Source organism: Tachyglossus aculeatus, chromosome 24 (assembly GCF_015852505.1).
Source record: "Tachyglossus aculeatus isolate mTacAcu1 chromosome 24, mTacAcu1.pri, whole genome shotgun sequence".
NCBI classification, from domain to species: Eukaryota; Metazoa; Chordata; class Mammalia; order Monotremata; family Tachyglossidae; genus Tachyglossus; species Tachyglossus aculeatus.
This window is the reverse complement of record NC_052089.1, coordinates 23,328,343-23,349,259: the sequence shown is the minus strand read 5'-3', so window position 1 is coordinate 23,349,259 and position 20,917 is coordinate 23,328,343. Positions and strand designations below refer to the sequence as shown.

General features: G+C 49.3%; 1 protein-coding gene across 3 annotated transcripts in view; it reads left to right on the top strand.

Moving 5' to 3' along the window:
- The first annotated feature begins 2,683 nt into the window (after positions 1 to 2,683).
- Positions 2,684 to 20,917, top strand: part of DOP1B (DOP1 leucine zipper like protein B) — a 97,699-nt gene continuing 79,465 nt past the window's right edge. The window contains exons 1-5 of one of the 3 annotated variants that reach the window (XM_038766085.1): positions 2,684 to 2,777; positions 2,920 to 3,006; positions 4,132 to 4,307; positions 16,976 to 17,157; positions 17,738 to 17,908. In XM_038766085.1, coding sequence (XP_038622013.1) covers positions 4,170 to 4,307; positions 16,976 to 17,157; positions 17,738 to 17,908 — 491 coding nt within the window. In that variant the 5' untranslated portion in view covers positions 2,684 to 2,777; positions 2,920 to 3,006; positions 4,132 to 4,169. Of the gene's footprint in view, positions 2,778 to 2,919; positions 3,007 to 4,131; positions 4,308 to 6,328; positions 6,518 to 16,975; positions 17,158 to 17,737; positions 17,909 to 20,917 lie in introns of those variants that run through there. The other 2 variants (XM_038766084.1, XM_038766086.1) reach the window with 2 other exon arrangements.

Genomic DNA, 20,917 nt, shown 5'->3' with positions numbered 1-20,917 from the left:
TTGCTATGCGCTGGGCTGGGCACAGCCCCGCGGGGGGCTCACGTGCTCCATAATAATAATAATAATAATGATAATGATAATAACAATGGCATTTGTTAAGCGCTTCCTCTGTGCCAGGCACTGGGCTGGGCACAGCCCTGCGGGGGGCTCACGGGCCCAATAATAATAATAATAATAATAATAATAATAATAATAATAATAATAACAATGGCATTTGTTAAGCACTTACTCTGTGCCAGGCACTGTGCTATGCACTGGGCTGGGCACAGCCCCGAGAGGGGCTCACGGGCCCCATAATAATAATAATAATAATAGCATTTGTTAAGCGCTTACTGTGTTTCAAAGCAATAGTAATGATGGCATTTGTTAAGCGCTTACTACATGCAAAGCACCGTTCTAAGCGCTGGGGAGGTTACAAGGTGATCAGGTTGTCCCACGGGGGGCTCACAGTCTTCATCCCCATTTTCCAGATGAGGGAACTGAGGCAGAGCAAAGTGACTTACCCAGGGTCACACAGCTGACAAGTGGCAGAGGTGGGATTCGAACCCATGACCCCTGACTCCCAAGCCAGTGCTCTTTCCACTAAGCCACGCTGCTTCTAAGCCCTGTTCTAGCGCTGGATACCCAGGCTCTCCCTTCTCAGGGCTGGACCCAGGCATGATGGAGCGAGCCCAGGCTTTTTGTTAATTTACTCCACCGTAGTTATTGAGCACTTACTGGGTGCAAAGCACCGCGCTAAGCGCTCGGGAGAGGACAAAATAAATAAACAGACGCCTTCCCTGCCCTCAACGAGCTTACAGTGTAGAGGGGGCCTGGGGAGTCGGAAGGCCGTGGCTTCATTCATTCAATTATATTTATTGAGTGCTTACTGTGTGCAGAGCACTGGACTAATCATTCATTCAATCGTATTTATTGAGCGCTTACTGTGCAGAGCACTAGACTAATCATTCATTCAATCGTATTTATTGAGCACTTACTGTGTGCAGAGCACTGGACTAATCATTCATTCAATCGTATTTATTGAGCGCTTACTGTGCAGAGCACTAGACTAATCATTCATTCAATCGTATTTATTGAGTGCTTACTGTGTGCAGAGCACTGGACTAATCATTCATTCAATTGTATTTATTGAGCACTTACTGTGTGCAGAGCACTGTAGTAATCATTCATTCAATCGTATTGATTGAGCACTTACTGAGTGCAGAGCACTAGACTAATCATTCAGTCGTATTTATTGAGCGCTTACTCTGCAGAGCACTGGACTAATCATTCATTCAATCGTATTGAGCGCTTACTGTGTGCAGAGCACTGGACTAATTCATTCAATCGTATTTATTGAGCGCTTACTGTGTGCAGAGCACTGGACTAATCATTCATTCAATCGTATTTATTGAGCACTTACTATGTGCGGAGCACTAGGCTAATCATTCATTCAATCGTATTTATTGAGCACTTACTGTGTGCAGAGCACTAGACTAATCATTCATTCAATCGTATTTATTGAGCACTTACTGTGTGCAGAGCACTGGAGTAATCGTTCATTCAATCGTATTTATTGAGCGCTTACTGTATGCAGAGCACTAGACTAATCATTCATTCAATCGTGTTTATTGAGCGCTTACTGTGTGCAGAGCACTGGACTAAGCGCTTGGGAAGTCCAAGTCGGCAACATACAGAGACGGTCCTTACCCGACAACGGGCTCACAGGGGTGACAGGCAACCAAACAAAATCCCATCCCGGCTCCTCCACTCGTCTGCTTTGTGACCTTGGATAAGTCACTTCACTTCTCTGGGCCTCAGCGACCTCATCTGTAAAATGGGGATCGAGACCGTGAGCCCCATGTGGGACAGGGACGGTCCAACCTGATTCGCTTGTGTCCACCCCAGTGCTTAGTACAGTGCCCGGCACATAATAAGGCCTTAAATACAATTATTATCCTTAGCCTGTAAGCTAGTTTGGGGCAGGCAATGTGCCTGTTTATGGTTATATTTTACTCTGCCAAGCGCTTAGTACAGTTCTCTGCACACAGTAAGCGCTCAATAAATACGACTGACTGACTGACTGAATGAATTCTAGCTCCTTCCCCCTCTCCAGGGAGTAGTATTCCCTAGTGAGCAGCAAAGCGGAAATAAAAATGAATAAATCAGTGGAATTTATTGAGCACTTACTATCAATCAATCAATCAATTGTATTTATTGAGCGCTTACTGTGTGCAGAGCACTGTACTAAGCGCTTGGGAAGTACAAGTTGGCAACATATAGGGATGGTCCCTACCCAACAGTGGGCGGGACGAAGGGAGAAGGAGGAGAGCAGGATCTTCACTTAGACAGGACCTGTGTCCAACCTAATTAATTTGTCTACCCCAGTACTTAGAACGATGTTCGGTACCTAAGAAAGCGCTTAACTTCTTTTTTTGTGGGGTATTTAAGTGACTTCCCAAGATCCCACAGCAGAGAAGTGGCACGGTCAGGATTAGAACCCAGTTCTGGGCCCTTCTAAGCGCTTAACAAATACCAAAGCAGCACCGTTACGGGCAGTTGGGTGAAAAACAAATAGCCACAACAGGTGAATCCTGAGGTTCTCGTGGTAGGAAAAAGGGGAACGATCTCTTGAAAGCAGCCTTTTCCTCCTCTCCCACACCCCTTGACAGTGAAGGTAGGGATCGGGAATTGGATGCAGACGGGTTTAAGGGATCGATGGACAAGGCGAACGTATTCTGTCGCGGGAGACTAGGGGATTGGAGAGCCTACCGCAAGAAAAGACAGTAATAATTCAGGTACGTAAGTCCTGACTACGTGGCAAGCACTGTATTGAGTGCTGGGGTAGATATAAGATAATTAGATGACACTGTCCCCGCCCCATATACGGCTCATAGTCCAAGTACGAGGGAGAACAGGTATTTCTTCGCCATTTTACAGGTGAGGAGACGCAGTGTGAACGGCCAGTTACAAGAAAGAGCCGGGCCGCTCAGAGTTAACTTGGCAGGAAGCTTTGGGACATCTCAGGTAATAATGTTGGCATTTGGTAAGCGCTTACTACGTGTCAAGTACCGGATTCCTGGTTCTCAGACCTGATTTCGCTCAATAAATACGATTGATGATGATGATGATTTGAGCGAGAGGAAGGAATCCGGCCGTCCGGGGATACAAAGCAGCCCGGGATGAGGAGGGCTGAAAGAATCAGATGCGAGACGGCAGGAGGGCGGAGGAGAACCGAACTCTTTGACGACATTGATTTGTTGCGTTTCGCCTTTTCCTCAGGGTGAAAAGAAGTTTTCATTCGGGACTTAGGGAACCATTCCTGCCGGGCGCAGCACCCGCCTGGACGGGTATGATTATTTATCATCGCCCGACCGCCTTCCGTCTCTAAAGGCGCTTGAAGGGGGAAATGTCATAGACTGAAGCAGAGCGGAGATGTTAAAATACCTGGCTTTGATGTGCAAACATTTAGTCACCGAATAGTGCATCCTGACTATAAACTATTAAGGGAAATCAGCGGACAGTTTATAGCCAAGCGTCTTAATCAATCAATCAATCGTATTTATTGAGCGCTTACTGTGTGCAGAGCACTGTACTAAGCGCTTGGGAAGTACAAGCTGGCAGCATATAGAGACAGTCCCTACCCAGAGTGGGTTCCCAGTCTAAAAGGGGGAGTCTTACTGGTAAATCCTCACTCTGCCTCCCCGTATTCGGAAGCTGTGCCCTATGCGCAAACACATACGTGGATTATTGCCCCATATGTTCTTTCTCATTGACCGTAGGGGCAGGAACTGTTTATTTTCAAGCGGTGGTATTTATTGAGCGCTCACTGTGTACAGAGTCCTATATTAAGCTCGTGGTGAGTACAAAAGAATATGTAGACGTGATGGCTGCGGTCCGTTGAGGAACTGTAGAGGAGAACCAGCCATGATATACGTTTGTAGCCGTTCTCTTAAAAAATCACCCGGCTTTGATGGTAGAATGGAGACTTAGGGATTTCCCCCCCGCAAATAAAACTTGTCCCGATCTGATCATTGGACTCGGAGTAGACTCCTAACAATCTTACTTATCGTGACTGCGGGTTTTGTACTTTTGGCGCAGAGTGGTCTGTCGCGGGTCAGCGGTAATCTCCGCTTTGTTCCTTTCCCTTAGCTTTCCCCTCCCGCCCCGTTCTCCTTTGAGAATGCGAGATGGAGCCGGAAGAGCAGGAGCTGCTTGGAGACTACCGGTACCGGAATTACTCTTCGGTGATCGAGAAAGCTCTGAGGAATTTCGAGTCGTCGAGCGAGTGGGCCGACCTCATCTCCTCCCTCGGCAAGCTCAGCAAGGTATGGGAGAAGGGAAATTTCCCCAGGCTGCATTTGGGAGAGGGTTGCCTTTTGGAGTTCCCTTGGGGAGGGAGAAGCTCCAAGGAGCCACTCAGCTCAGCTCGTAGCAAATGGAGGACCAGAGCCATGTGGTCGGGTTATTTCTGGGGAGCCAGTTTTTCTTGGGGCGAGAACTCAGGTTTACTGACTCCCATTCGAGAGATCTCAAGAAGCCGCGTGGGTCATTCATTCAATCGTATTTATTGAGCGCTTACTGTGTGCAGAGCACTGTACTAAGCGCTTGAGAAGTACAAGTTGGCAACATATAGAGACAGTCCCTACCCAACAACGGGCTCACAGTCTAGAAGGGGGAGACAGACAACAAAACAAAATATAATAACAAAATAAAATAAACAGAGTAGTAAATATGTACAGGTAAAATAGATGGAGTAATATGCTGAGGAGGTTACAAGCAGATCAGGTTCAGTGGAGAAGCAGCGTGGCTCGGTGGAAAGAGCCCGGGCTTTGGAGTCAGAGGTTGTGGGTTCAAATCCCGGCCCCGCCACTTGCCAGCTGGGTGACTTTGGACAAGTCACTTCACTTCTCTGGGCCTCAGTTCCCTCATCCGTAAAATGGGGATTAAGACCGTGAGTCCCCCGTGGGACAACCTGATCACCTTGTAACCTCCCCAGCGCTTAGAACAGTGCTTTGCGCATAGTAAGCGCTTAGTAAATGTTATCATTACTTATTATTACTATTATTATCATCTCATTTCCAAACAAGGTCAGTCTGGGGACCTTTGCCATCCTCCCATTTCCACTCCCCAGGTAATTACACATTCCCTGGTGGGCACTGTGGACAATAATAACAATAATAATGTTGCTAAAAAATGGTATTTGTTACAGCACTGTGTTACTGTACTAAGCGCTGGGGTAGATATTCAGGTCGGTCACAGTCCCTGTCCCACCTGAATATGAGGTGTGTATTGGGGCTCACAGATTTCATCCCCGTCTTCCAGATGAGGGAACTGAGGCCCAGAGAAGTGAAGTGACTTGCCCAGGGTCACACAGCAGACAAGTGGCGGAGCCGGGATTAGAACCCACGACCTCTGACTCCCAAGCCCGGGTTCTTTCCATCGAGCCACACTGCTTCTCTGGTACAAGTGGTCCCCATTCCTCTTATTTTTACAAACCCAGGGCTGACAGCCAGGATCTGATCGTCTTGGATTTGGGCCAGTCGTGATGCATCTCTCCCTCTCCTTACCTGTTTCAGTCTCAACGGGGGCCGCCTGGTCCGGCGAGGCAACTTGGGTCCAACCCGGGTTCCTGACACCTGGGCTCCCATTCCGGTTTCATCTCTGACTTGTACATATTATTTGTACACTGTTTATTTTATTAATAATATGTATATATAGCTATAATTCTATTTATTCTGATGGTATTGACACCTGTCTACTTGTTGTCTGTCTCCCCCTTCTAGACTGTGAGCCCGTTGCTGGGGCGGGACCATCTCTATATGTTGCCAACTTGTACTTCCCAAGCGCTTAGTCCAGTGCTCTGCACACACTAAGCACTCAATAAATACGATTGAATGAATGAATGAATAGAGCAAGGGGTTAAAGGCTGAGCCCATCCAGAAGCAGAGGCATCTGCCCAGCAGGGACTGGACCCCTTGATTCCCACTGACCGCACGAAACCCCGCTAATTCCCAGGACTGTATCCAAATAGCTTCAAGAAGTCCAAAGCGGCTCTGCAAAGTTGTGTATTAGTTAGGGGCGGGATGGTCATCGGAGAGAGTGGATGTACAGTGCCTGGAGTTTCCTGGATGAAAAAGAATAAGTAAATCGGATCGTTTGGCTTCCCCACGGGGAGAGTTGTTACTGTCTAGGTTAGCCACTGCCGTCCATCTGTTGTGTGTGCGTGTGTTTCTGTGTTTTTTGTGATTTTTCAGCCTGAGCCTAGGCCGGGTGAAAGTTGAGTCCGAGAGGATAGCTGTGCTCATTTGGCATTTGAGCCATTGCCCCTTCCAAAAATCAGTCTAAGCTAAAATCTCTCCGAGTTGGCTGGGTTTTCAGGAAGCAGAGTCTCAGACCTGCACGGCCGAGGGCAACTAGAGAGGGAACCAGCGGGACGGAAGACATGACGGTTAGCGCCGGAATCTCTTGAAAATCAGTAGCGAGCCACAAGGATGACTTGGAAAACTCCTGGATTCCCTGGATGGGCTGGGTTGAGGTAAGCTGTAACCAGTCAGAGGCAAGGACCGGGATCCTTAAGGAGATGAGAGACTTGGGATTTTGCCCTCAGCCTTGCGAAGGAGAAACTGGCATGTAGTTTGTTCTCTGTCTCCCCCTTCTAGACTGTGAGCCCGCTGTTGGATAGGGACCGTCTCTATATGTTGCCAACTTGGACTTCCCAAGCGCTTAGTACAGTGCTTTGCACACAGTAAGCGCTCAATAAATATGATTGAATGTAGAGAGGGGAAAGCTGTCAATTGTAGAAAGCAGAGCAGTGACTTGCCCACGTTTGCTTCTTATAGATGTGGTGGGTTAATTTGGAGGAGAAGCAATCTTGGTTCGGGGATTTGGGGTGAAGCGGCCCGTAGCTCAGTCAAGTTCCCCGTTTCTGCTGCTGTGACCAGGAATCTGATCGTTAGCCCTTTGATTCTTGGCAAAATAATTAGAAAGCGGGACTGCCTCCCGGCCCTCTGTTCGAGGTGTTTCGGGGGGTGCCTGGCCTGGATCACTTCCAGAACTGGGATTTCCCTAAAAGTGTGTTGGCAAAGTGGATTTAGAGAGGGTGTTTGGGCAGTCCTGGGGAAGGACAGATGGTTCTCTCTGTTCACTGCGGTCTAGACAGATGACTAGTCTTCAACCCATCCAGAATCTCCTAGGTTACGGTGAGGAAATCGGTTCTTCAGTATTTTAAGCAACTGAAATCCCTCTTGGAGTCGATGCAGGAAGAATCCTTCCTGCTTTAAGGGGAGGAGGAGAACGAGTGTTGTTGGATGCAACTGGAGTTGTTCTCTTAACCCGGTGGTTTAGTGGCAAAGTGGATAAGTACATACTGTGACCACTTTTAAAACATGGCATTTCCTCCTCCTTACAATAATTCTGCCTCTGATACAAGCCTATCATTTCTGAGCGAAAACGCGTATGCTTTTTGCAGCGATGATAGTGTTTCCCTTATGAAAATCCCAGGGTTACAGCTCTCCCGATGACACGGATTTACAGATTCATTCGTTCATTCATTGTTGTATTTATTGAGCGCTTACCGTGTGCAGAGCACTGTACTAAGCGCTTGGGAAGTCCAAGTTGGCAACATATAGAGACGGTCCCTACCCAACAGTGGGCTCACAGTCTAGAAGGGGGAGACAGAGAACAAAACAGAACATAGTAACAAAATAAAATAAATAGAATAAATATGTACAAATAATAAATAAATAGAGTAATAAATACGTACAAACATATGTACATATATACAGGTGCTGTGGGGAGGGGAAGATTCATTCAGTTGTGCTGGATTCTGAAAGAGAGGTTGGGTTTGGGGACTAGGGAGTTTATTCTGCTGGCCATACGGTCAGCGGTCTGAGAGTCTCCACTTCTGTCTTCCGGAGAATCTGTGGGAATTAAAATCGGGAGTGAGACCTCCAGAGTCAGACACTGGCCAAGGTTTGAGGTAGGAGTGGTGACCATTCCCTTCCTCTTCCCCGTATTTACTGAGCGCTTACTGTGTGCAGAGCACTGCCCCTTCAAAGCCCTACCGAGAGCTCACCTCCTCCAAGAGGTCTTCCCAGACTGAGCCCCCTTCTTCCTCTCCTCCTCCCCATCCCCTCGACCCTACCTCCTTCCCCTCCACGCAGTACCTGTATATATGTTTGTACATTTATTACTCTATTTATTTTACTTGTATGTATTTACTTTTCAATTTATTTTGTTAATGGTGTGCATTTAGCTTTAATTCTATTTGTTCTGACGACTTGACACCTGTCCACATGTTTTGTTTTGTTGTCTGTCTCCCCCTCCTAGACTGTGAGCCTGTTGTTAGGTAGGGACCATCTCTGTATGTTGCCAACTTGTCCTTCCCAAGCGCTTAGTCCAGTGCTCTGCACACAGTAAGCGCTCAGTAAATACGACTGAATGAATGAATGAATGAAAGTACAATTCGGCAACAAATAGATACAATCCCTACCCAACAACTGGCTCACAGTCTAGATGCAGGGACACAGACAACAAAACAAAACAATCCAGGTCCTCAGAAGGCCGTCCAGTTGTGCAGGACAATGTTTCCTGAGATTGGAGATGGCCTCGGCTTTAAAAAATGAGCTTCAGCAGTTTGGGATTTTCCTAGTTGCCCGACACGGGGTGTCTGGTGGCTTTGGCGCCTAGCCAGGGTTTTGCGCAAAGCCTCGGGAGAGGTGGTTGTCTAGAAATTGGACTGGACCCGATTCTTTATCAATTGAAGGCATTGTCTGCGTCTGACATTAAAGGTGTTTACAATTATCGTCAAGTCAAACTTGGATTATCTAGGGAAAGAAGTTCCGGTACCGAGCAGAACGTCCAAATCCGCAGATAATCTACATATCTTTAAATTATATATTATAAAATATTTATTCATATTAATGTCTGTCCCTGCCTCTAGACTGTCTGCTCGTTGTGGGCAGGAACGCATCTGCAAATTCTGTTGTACTGTACTCTTCCAAGCGCTTAGTCTAGTGCTCTGCACATAAGTGCTCAATAAATACGATTGACTGATAACCTAAAAACCTCCTTGAGCCTTGTTACACATCCTCCAGCCACCAAAAGTTTTGAAAGTTTCCCCTCCTTTCCCTTCCTGATTGTTGCACCAACGTGGGGTTGATTTGTAGTTGAGTGCTCTCAACTTTTAACCACCACCGTGATCCTCTCCGACAGAGAGCCAGTCGCCTTGTCCACTTACCGTTCATTCGTTCTACCGCATTTATGGCACTTTTATTCATTCAGTCATATTTATTGATCGATTCCTGGGTGCCGAGCACCGTACTAAGCGCTTGGGAGAGTACAGCTGAATTAGCAGCCACGTTCTCTTCCCATAACAAGAGAAGCAGCATGGCTCAGTGGAAAGAGCACGGGCTTTGAAGTCAGAGGCCATGGGTTCGAATCCCGACTCTGCCGCATCTGCTGTGTGACCTTGGGCAAGTCACGTAACTTCTCTGAGCCTCAGTTACCTCATCTGGAAAATGGGGATTAAGACTGTGAGCCCCACATGGGACAACCTGATCACCTTGTAACCTCCCCAGCGCTTAGAACAGTGCTCTGCACATAGTAAGCGCTTAATAAATGCCATTATCATTACAACAAGCTTACAGTCCCCGCTTTGCAAGCAGGCAGTTTCTAAGTCCCGGGAAACTGCCTTTTTAGACCGAGTGTTCGTACTGAAAACCCACGTGGGCGGCCCGACCCCATGGTATTTCCCCCGAGTGACCGGTTGTCACTGAGCACCTACTATGTGAAGAGCACTGTACTAAGTGCTTGGGGGAGTCCCGTGCAACAGAATTAGCAGGCGTGATTTCCTTGCCCATAACAAGGTCACGGTCAGTAGTCTGCCCACCCAGTTCTGGATGGAAACTAGAGATTCAGGGAAAAGGAGGGGGTGGCCCTGGGAGGGCCAGGTGACTATCTGTTGAACCCCGAATGACACTAGCGCTTAGAACACCGCTTCACACATAGTAAGCGCTTAACAAATGCCATTATCATTTTAGGGGGTCCAAAACCAACCAAACCCAGGAGCTTTGGGGCTGCTCCTTTGCTTCCTCCCACAGGCGGTCAGAGCCTGGGCTTTGCCCAGCAAGGGTCACGGGGCTAAGCCAGAGACGGAGGAGGATTAGTAAATGCAGAAGCAGCGGTATCTATTCTAGCCCAGGCCTTGCACAGAAAGAGTCCCTGCACCAAGCCAGAGCAGTAGAAGTAGACGCTTAGAACAGTGCTTGGCCCCTAGTAAGCGCTTAATAAATGCCATCGTTATTATTATTAAGTAGGTAGTATCTATTCTAGCCTACAATCCTCCCTCCAGTGTGGGACAGGGCCGCTGTCCGGCCTGATTTTCTTGTATCTACCCCATTGCTTAGGAAGGTACGGTGTTCGGAGAAGCAGCGTGGCTCAGTGGAAAGAGCCCGGGCTTTGGAGTCAGAGGTCGTGGCTTCAAATCCCGGCTCCGCCAACTGTCAGCCGTGTGACTTTGGGCAAGTCACTTCTCTGCTCCTCAGTGACCTCCTCTGTAAAATGGGGATTGACTGTGAGCCCCCCGTGGGACAAACTGATCACCTTGTAACCTACCCAGCGCTTAGAACAGTGCTTTGCACATAGTAAGCGCTTAATAAATGCTATTATTATTATTGTCCTTACCACGCTGGCCACAAGCTGGCTTTTCTCCATCAAAGTTGTCGTGGGTAGCCACTGCTGCCACCGTGTCCTCCTAGCTCTTCCTTTCTTTTTAGCTGTTCTGCATCCTCAGCGGGACCGGTGTGGTCATGCACACTGTCCCTTTTGGGGCTGGCTGCGGGCAGCGTCCCCCTCACCCCACCCCAGGCGCATAAGCCGGGTCTCGTCACCGGGTCCCTTGCCTCACGGCGGGTAGGAGGAGAGCTCACAGTTTTGAGGTTTCGATCCCCCTGGACAGATGATGATGATGGCATTTATTAAGCGCTTACTATGTGCAAAGCACTGTTCTAACCGCTGGGGGGATACAAGGTAATCAGGTTGTCCCACGTGGGCTCACAGTCTTCATCCCCATTTTACAGATGAGGTAACTGAGGCACAGAGAAGTTAAGTGACTTGCCCAAAGTCACACAGTTGACAAGTGGTGGGACTGGGACTCTACTACAGCTCTGTAGTAGAGTACAGTATTGAAAGACCCATTAGAATATCAGTTTAGTGGCTTATTTTCTCCTTTATAATTTCCTGTCATCTCCAGAATATGGCTCTGAATACAACTAATGAATGAATCAAGGTAATGGCGTGATAATAATAATAATAATGATGGCATTTATTAAGCACTTACTATGTGCAAAGCGCTGTTCTAAGCGTTGGGGAGGTTACCAGGTGATCAGGTTGTCCCACGGGGGGCTCAGGTCTTCATCCCCATTTTACAGATGAGGTCACTGGGGCACAGAGAAGTCAAGGGCCCCGCCCAAAGTCACACAGCTGACAATTGGCAGAGCTGGGATTTGAACCCATGACCTCTGACTACAAAAGCCTGTGCTTTTCCACTAACCCATGCTGCTTCTACACACACACACACACACACACACACACACACACACACACACACACACACACACACACACACACACACACACACACACACACACACATACACGTCTCACACTGGATCACTACAATGTAGATGCACATCTGTGCAATGGGATGATAATAATAATGATTGCATTTATTAAGTCCTTACTATGTGCAAAGCACTGTTCTAAGCGCTGGGGAGTTTACAGATGGAAGAAAAGGTTCCTCCAAAGCCGCACTGCAGGGCTTGAGCAGAATGAAGGATAATCCTTCATTCAGTCGTATTTATTGAGCACTTTCTGTGTGCAAACCACAGTACTAAGCACTTGGGAGAGTATGATATAACAATAAACAGACACATTCCCTGCCCACAGTGAGATTACAGCCTAGAAGGGGAGACAGACATTGATGTAGATAAATAAATTACAGATATGTACACAAGTGCTGTGGAGCTAGGATGGGGGATGAATTAAGGGAGCCAGTCAGGGTGAAGCAGAAAATAGGGGGAAAAGAGGAAAGGAGGGCTTAGTCAGAGAAGGCCTCTTGGAGGAGATGGGCCTTCAATAAGGCTTCGAAGGCGGGGAGAGTCATTTTCTGTCGGATATGAGAAGGGAGGACTTTCCAGACCAGGGGCAGGATGTGGTCGGCAGTGAGATAGACGTGATTGGGGTACAATGAGAAGGTTAGCAGTACAGCGAGAAGCATTGTCTTTTCCTGCCCCTGGCTCTTCAGGTGAGGGAGCCTGGACAGGGTGTCTGTTGGGGTGGGAAGAGAGGAGGAGGACAGGAGAGGGCTCTTTGTTAGCCGTGCGGGTAGAAAGCATGGTGGGGGATCTGTTCATTCATTCATTCAGTCAGTCGTATTTATTGAGCGCTTACTGTGTGCAGAGCACTGTACTAAGCGCTTGGGAAGTCCAAATTGACAACAGAGACGGTCCCTACCCAACAGTGGGTTCACAGTCTAGAAGGGGGGAGACAGACGACAAAACAGAATGTATTAACAAAATAAAATAAGAATAAATATGTACAAGTAAAATAAATAAATCTGTCAGAGGCCGAGCTCCAGGAGGGTAAGGAATGTGGCGACTAGGTCCCTTCTACTCTCTCGAGCACTTCGTACAGCGCTCTACAAGCAGAAGGCGGTCCAGAAATAGTTTTGACCCCTTGAGCTAAAGCAGGGTTGAGGGAGAATTAGAGAACCCAGCATATTTCTTTGGAGCACTGCCCAATGGGATTGAGGAAGTTGGGATCTGGGCTAAGATATTTTGCAATCACTCAGTTAATCAGTGGAATTAATTGAGTGCCTACTCTCCCTCTAGATTGTAAGCTCCTTTTTCATAACAATAATAATAATGATGGCATTTATTAAGCGCTTACTATGTGCAAAGCACTGTTCTAAGCGCCGGTTTTTGAAGCGCTTACTCTGTGTCAGGCACTGTCCTAAACCCTGGGGTAGATACAGAGTTATCAGGTTGAACACAGCCCATGTCCCACATGGGGCTCACAGTCTTAATCCTCATTTTGCAGACGAGGTAGCAGGGACAGAGAAGTGACAGTGTCTTTCACTTCTTTAGGATATGGCCTCCAACCACCTTGCACAGGGCTACACAACGATCAGGTGACACTTTATTATCCCGTGAGCTTAGTATTGCTGCAATTGGACAAGGAATTCTGGGCAGAAAGGGCCACTGCAGTGACCCAGTAATGACACTGCGTCGTTTTATGATATTGTTCGATATCCTTTGGGAAAGGCCCGCGTCGTCTACCAGCTGTGAGCGTGTGCCTGGTTGCGAGTGAGGCACCGATGCTACCAGCTGTGTATTTAGTAGGCTGGGCAAGAGTTGTTTTGGTGGTTCCTTTTTTCCTGGGTGCTGATCCGTTTTGGACTCTTCAGAGATAAGCCTGGGCAGTAAGAGGGTTTAACCTTTGATTTTTCTAGAATTCACAGAACCGTAAAAGCTAACTCTTTAATCCAGGAGAAAGTAACCCATCCAAGTTTTTCCTAAGACCCTTGTGGGTAAGTGAGTGTGTGAGAGAGAGCAGTTCTGTTTGTCCCGATATTAATGCGATTGAGTCACCCCTAAATGGCCTCTGATCTCCCATCCTCACCCAACCCCTCGGGGAACACTGGTGCCAGTCCCAGATGCCCAGGGACCGAGGCCAGGTGTGGTTTCGCCGCCTCTACTTCTGTCGCGATAGGCGTCTGGCGGAACCTTTGCCGACTTGTCCTTCCCAAGCGCTTAGTACGGTGCTGTGCACACAGTAAGCACTCAGTCAATACGATCGAATGAATGAGTGAACCTTGTGCGAGGTCTTCACATCTTCAAAGCGTTGAGTTCCGCGCCACGGTCTTGGATTGAGCCGATCGGGGGCTGAGCCCAAGAACTGGGAAACTGGGAGTCCAGACTTAGTAGGGTGAAGCCACGATGGTGGCAAGTCCTTACGACATCGAGATGCGCAAGAGGAACGTAACTAACGGGGTAATGGTTAGTGTCGGGGAGGGGGTGGACCCCCTTCCACGTCCAGTTGCAGCCCGGAGCCTGCGCTGGTCATCGAGAACCTCCCCGTCTTGTAACCCCCAAAGCCAAGACCGGCGAAGGGGACGTTTGGAAGATCGTCCCACCGCTGAAGGTCTTCACCCGCGTCCCGAGTTGGCCTTTGGGGCTGGGCTGTCCGAGGGAAGGGGATGTGAGGTAGGAGGTTCAAACCAGATGAAGAGGAACGTGAAGCAGAAGCTTTAGCGGCACGCTTTGTAGCGCTCTACCAATTGAGAATAATAATAATAAATAATGATGACATTTATTAAGCGCTTACTATGTGCAAGGCACTGTTCTAAGCGCTGGGGAGGTTACAAGGTGATCAGGTTGTCCCATGTGGGGCTCACAGTCTTCATCCCCATTTTACAGATGAGGTAACTGAGGCCCAGAGAAGTGAAGTGACTTGCCCAAAGTCACACAGCTGACAAGTGGCGGAGCCGGGATTTGAACCCATAACCTCTGACTCCAAGGCCCGGGCTCTTTCCACTGAGCCACGCTGCTTCTCATCATGAATTTGGGGAAGCGGCGTGCCTCAATGGGAAGAGCACGGACTTTGGAGTCAGAGGTCATGCCAAAACCTCCAGCAGGTTCCCTCGTTGGGGGAGAGCTAAGAGACGGGGATATTGGAGTTGATTCAGATCGAAAACGTGGAAAGAGAAAAATGGTGAAATGGTCGCTCTGGGAGACCTTATTATTGATGAAATCCACAGAGCGTGGTTGTTCCGATAGCCAAGAGGGAGACTTCAGTCAAGAGGATTCGTTGAGCGCTTATTATATGCAGGTATAAGTAAATACCAGTTCCCCCTCCTACTTAGACTCTGAGCCTCATATGGGACAGGACTGGGTGGCAATTAATGTGTGTAATAATATACATTAGGCAATTACCTGTATATTAATAGACATAGATATACACATGAGTGTATGTGGGTGATGGGATGACATGAGAAGCAACCTGGTCTAGTGGCTAGAACACGGGCCTTGGACTCAGGAGGACCTGGGTTCCAATGCCGGCTCCATCAAGCATCTGCTGATGACCTTGGGCAAGTCACTTTGCTTCCCTGTGCCTCAGTTACCTCATCTGTAAAATGGGGATTAAGACCGTGAACCCCATACGGGACACGGACTGTGGCCAACTTGATTCCTCTAGACTGTGAGCCCGTTGTTGGGTAGGGGCCGTCTCTATATGTTGCTGACTTGTACTACCTGAGCGCTCAGTCCAGTGCTCTGCACACCCTAAGCGCTCAATAAATACGATGGAATGAATGAATGAATGAAACAGCGTGGCTCAGTGGAAAGAGCCCGGGCTTTGGAGTCAGAAGTCATGGGTTTGAATCCCGACTCTGCCACATGTCTGCTGTGTGACCTTGGGCAAGTCACTTCTCTGAGCCTCAGTTACCTCATCTGTAAAATGGGGATTAAGACTGTGAGCCCCACGAGGGACAACTTGATCACCTTGTATTCCCCCCAGCGCTTAGATTGATTGATTGATTGATCATTTCCCGGAAACAATGTTCTGGACATTTCAGCCGACTGCTTAAAAACCTCCTTGCGTGTCTAGAAATGATGTGGGCAGCAGGCTAGTGACTAGAGAGGGGAGAGACTGGAGGCAGGGAGGTCCCCCTTCTAGACTGTGAGCCCGCTGTTGGGGAGGGACTGTCATCTATATGTTGCTGACTTGGACTTCCCAAGCGCTCAGTACAGTGCTCTGCACACAGTAAGCGCTCAATAAATAACGATTGAATGAATGAATGAACGAGGAGGCCAGTGCGGCATTCGATCGGGATGTGACCAGCGGAGGCCTTCCGTCGGCTGACTGAATCGGTTCCTTTTAGCGGACCTGCCAGCGTGCCCACCTCTGGCTGATAAAAATGGTAAGGAGCCGATAAAAATGAAAAAAAGAAAAATCAAAGAGCCGAGGGCAGGAGACGAGGAACACTCGGTCCCATTATGACCCTGGTAGCATTTGCCTTATCCCAAGAATTGGGAAATCGCCAAAAATGGCGTGAAGTAATGAACATGATGCCCTTTAACGTTCCCAGTTGCATTTGGATTCAGTCCTTCCCGGAGTAGATGGGGAGCACAGAGGAGCGTTGGAAATAGTTCACGGCTCTGGATTGCAGAGGATTGCACAAATATACTGTCTGTATCGGAGCCTGGAACTGGTTCTGTTCTCTCCTCGCGGGCTAATAATGCCTCTTTGAGAAGCAGCTGCAGTGTATGTTTAGGGTGTGGGGCCCTTGCCGTTGTGTGTGTCTGTATTTGTGCCAGGAGAGGATGGGGTGGCAGGGCACACGCTTCATGTATTCTTGTTGTGAAGGACCAAAGTCCAAAAGTGACAGATGATTCCCCTGGGCAGTCTTCAGCCATCTGTCATGGGGGAATCATCAGAAATCCGCTGGGTTTTGAGAATATCCTCGTAGATGTCCAAACCCGATATTCCTAGTTCCTCAATCCATCATTAATGATAGCATTTATTAAGCCCTTACTATGTGCAAAGCACTGTTCTAAGTGCTGGAGAGGTTACAAGGTGATCAGGTTGTCCCATGGGAGGTTTACAGTCCTAATCCCCATTTTCCAGATGAGGGAACTGAGGCCCAGAGAAGTGAAGTGACTTGCCCCAAGTCACACAGCTGACAATTGGCGGAGCCGGAATTTAAACCCATGACCTCTGACTCCAAAAAGCCCGGGCTCTTTCCACCGAGCCACGCTGCTTCATTGCATAGTGGATAAAAGCACGGGCCCGGGAGTTGTGAGTTCTAATCCCGGCTCTGCCACTCGTCTGCTTGTGTGACCTTGGGCAAGTCACGTAATTTCTCCACGCCCTCTCCAGCGCGTCCCCGAACCCTGGAATCGATCTTTCCCTCTTGGGTCCTTTCCCGTTTGCAGGCCCTTCAGAGCAACCTGAAGTATTCCCTCTTGCCACGCCGCCTCATCATCAGTAAGCGACTCGCTCAGTGTCTACACCCTGCTCTCCCCAGTGGGGTGCATCTGAAAGCCCTGGAGACCTATGAGATCATCTTTAAAATCGTGGGGACAAAATGGCTCGCCAAGGACCTCTTTCTGTACAGGTAGATTCGCCAGCCGGCTTTTTGGTCGTCCTGACTTTTGAAAGATATTTGTGTGTGTGTTTGTGTCCCCATCACACTTGATTATCTCCTATCTATCCCAGTTCTCAGTCTAGTGCCTGGCGTGCTAAGTGCTAATGAATACTTTTATTACTGTTATTTTGCGTTATCATCGTTGTTATTTATTGTTGCGCCTGTGTCCCTCCGTCCCACTTGATTATCTCGGGGATGAAGGCCGGGAGCCCCCCCGTGGGACAACCGGATCGCTTTGTAACCTCCCCAGCGCTTAGAACAGTGCTTTGCACATAGTAAGCGCTTAATAAATGCCATTATTATTATTATTATCGCAGTGCTCGGTGTAGTGCCTGGCGTGGTAAGTGCTAACAAATGCTATTATTATTCAGTCGTGTTTAGTGAGCGCTTACTGTGTGCAAGGCATTATTATTATCGTTAGTTTCCATTATAGTTCTTATTATTAGCGTTGTATCTGTTAAGCTTTTAGCCCGTGTCAGTGATGTCTGTTGAAGGCTTACGGCGTGTGTGTCTCTCCACGTGCGGCGACTTATTAATTGTCCCCTTGCAGCTGTGGCCTGTTTCCCCTGCTGGCCCACGCGGCGATGTCGGTGAAGCCGACCCTCCTGGGCCTGTACGAGAAATACTTCCTGCCCCTGCACAAGTCGCTGCTGCCGAGCCTGCAGGCCTTCGTCACGGGCCTGCTTCCTGGCCTGGAGGAGGGCTCCGACGTCTACGACAGGTGCGGTCCCTTCGGGGGGCGGAGGGACTTGCCGAGGTGTCGAAGGACCGCCGGCAGGCCCCCCGTCGCTCCCCCCGGCCCCCCGAAACCGGACGGCCTCCCGTTTCGGGATAGACACGACGCCATCGGGCGAAACGCGGTCCCTGTCCCACGGGGAGTTCGCAGCCTAAGGGGTAGGGAGGCCAGGCGGTTGACCACCGCCTCGCAGACGAGGAAACAGAGGCCCGGAGAGGATGGGTGACTCGCCCAAGGTCTCTTAAGCGGTCCCGAGAGGCAACCTCCAGGAAGCCTTCCCAGGTTAACCCCACTGGCTTTGGTAAATGATTTCTTTCTGTCGTTTGCACCTCATTAAGGATTGGGCTACCGGGATAGGCACGATGCCATCGGACGAAACATGGTCCCTGTCCCACAGGGAGTTCGCAGCCTAAGGGGTAGGGCGGCCAGGTGGTTGATCCCCGCCTCGCAGACGAGGTTACGGAGGCCCGGAGAGGATGGGTGACTCGCCCAAGGTCTCTTAAGCGGTCCCGAGAGGCAACCTCCAGGAAGCCTTCCCAGGTTAACCCCACTGGCTTTGGTAAATGATTTGTTTCTCTCGTTTGCACCTCATTAAGGATTGGGCTACCGGGATAGGCACGATGCCATCGGACGAAACACGGTCCCTGTCCCACAGGGAGTTCGCGGCCTAAGGGGTAGGGAGGCCAGGTGGTTGATCACCGCCTCGCAGATGAGGAAACTTGTTGATATGTTGCCAACTTGTACTTCCCAAGCGCTTAGTACAGTGCTCTGCACACAGTAAGCGCTCAATAAATACGATTGATTGAGACGGAGGCCCGGAGAGGATGGGTGTCTCGCCCAAGGTCTCTTAAGCGGTCCCGAGAGGCAACCTCCAGGAAGCCTTCCCAGGTTAACCCCACTGGCTTTGTTAAATGGTTTGTTTCTCTCGTTTGCACCTCATTAAGGATTGGGCTACCCAGAAAGGAAGGTGCAGGAAATTGATTTAATAATAATAATAATAATAATAATGATGGCATTTATTAGGCGCTTACTATATGCAAAGCACTTTTCTAAGCAAGGGGGAGGTTACCAGGTGATCAGGTTGTCCCACGGGGGGCTCACAGTCTTCACCCGCATTTTACAGATGAGGGAACTGAAGCCCGGAGAAGTGAAGTGACTTGCCCAAAGTCACACAGCTGACAAGTGGCAGAGTGGGGATTTGAACCCATGACCTCTGACTCCAAAGCCCGTGCTCTTTCCTCCGGGCCACGCTGCTTCTGCTGATCTGATGGATGCTGGGAGGAGGGAGGATGAGGAGAGCAGTCCAGTGTGAAGGCAGCTCGGCGGAGCCACGGGCTGAAGGGAGGAGAGTCTGGAGGCCTCTGGCCTCCGATCCTGTGACTCGCCTCTCTCGCACAGGGCGGTGCTGTTAATAATAATAGTGATGATGGCATTTATTAAGCGCTTACTATGTGCAAAGCACTGTTCTAAGCGCTGTTCACATCTAGAGGCCTTCCACTCCCCCGGGAACCTTCCAGGTGGGCCGCTCTGAGAGGTGGACGGAGACCTGTGCCGTCCTCGGCCGAGGGTGTGACCTCTTAATCCCGCTCCAGCTTGGCCTCCGGGAAGGAGGCTGGCGTCTCTAAAAGGCCCCCAGCCCACCGACCGCTGTTGCTACACATCCCTGCGGCCATCGTCATTTTTTCCTCTCTCCACAGCCAACTTGCAGCCGGCCGTCGGGGATTTCCAAGCCCCCGTCCGGCCCGCGCCTGCCGCCCTTTGCTGAGGAGGGAATGGAAGAGGGGAGCTCGGGAAGGGAGGAATTTGGCTCTATTTAGTGAGCACATTTGCTGTCCAGTATGTGGAGCATACTTTTGGACTGTGAGCCCACTGTTGGGTAGGGACTGTCTTTCTATGTTGCCAACTTGTACTTCCCAAGCGCTTAGTACAGTGCTCTGCACACAGTAAGCGCTCAATAAATACGATTGATGATGATGATGGAGCAGGGCGGGCTCCTCTATCATATCGTTGTCACGTCATTAGAGAAGCAGCGTGGCTCAGAGGACAGAGCCCGGGCTTTGGAGTCAGCGGTCACGGGTTCAAAGCCCGGATCCACCACTTTCATTCAGTCGTATTTATTCAGTCGTATTTATTATAATAATAATGGCATTTGTTAAGCGCTTACAAGATTGCCACAGCACAGAGGATCGTTGTCCTGGACGATTAAGTCACTGCTCCCTGCCGCTTGTCACGAGGCCGGCCTGGCTCCCAGGAAGCACAGGGCCAGGCGATCCTCATATGATAATAATAATAATAATAATAATAGCATTTATTAAGCGCTTACTATGTGCAAAGCACTGTTCTAAGCGCTGGGGGATAAAAGGTGATCAGATTGTCCCACGCGGGGCTCACAGTCATCATCCCCATTTTACAGGCGAGGTAACTGAGGCTCTGAGAAGTTAAGTGTCTTGCCCAAGGTCACACAGCAGACGTGGCGGAGCCGGGATTCGAACCCACGACCTCTGACTCCAAAGCCCGTGCTCTTTCCACTGAGCCGCGCTGCTTCTCTCTTCTTTATTGTGCACTTACTGTGTGCAGAGCACTGTACTAAGCGCTTGGGAAGTACAAGTTGGCAACCACTTGTCAGCTACGTGAGTTTGGGCAATTCACTTCACTTCTCTGTGCCTCAGTTCCCTCATCTGTAAAATGGGGATTGACCGTGAGCCCCCCGTGGGACAACCTGATCACCTGGTAACCTCCCCAGTGCTTAGAACAGTGCTTTGCACATAGTAAGCGCTTAATAAATATTATTATTATTATTATTATATGAGGATCGCCCGGTCCTGTGCTTCCTGGGAGCCAGGCCGGCCTCGTGACAAGCAGAAGGGAGCAGTGTGACTCAATCGTCCAGGACAACAATCCTCTGTGCTGTGGCAATCTTGTGCAACGGCCGGCCCGTTGGTGGTCGCGCTTCCATCAATCAATCAATCAATCAATCGTATTTATTGAGCGCTT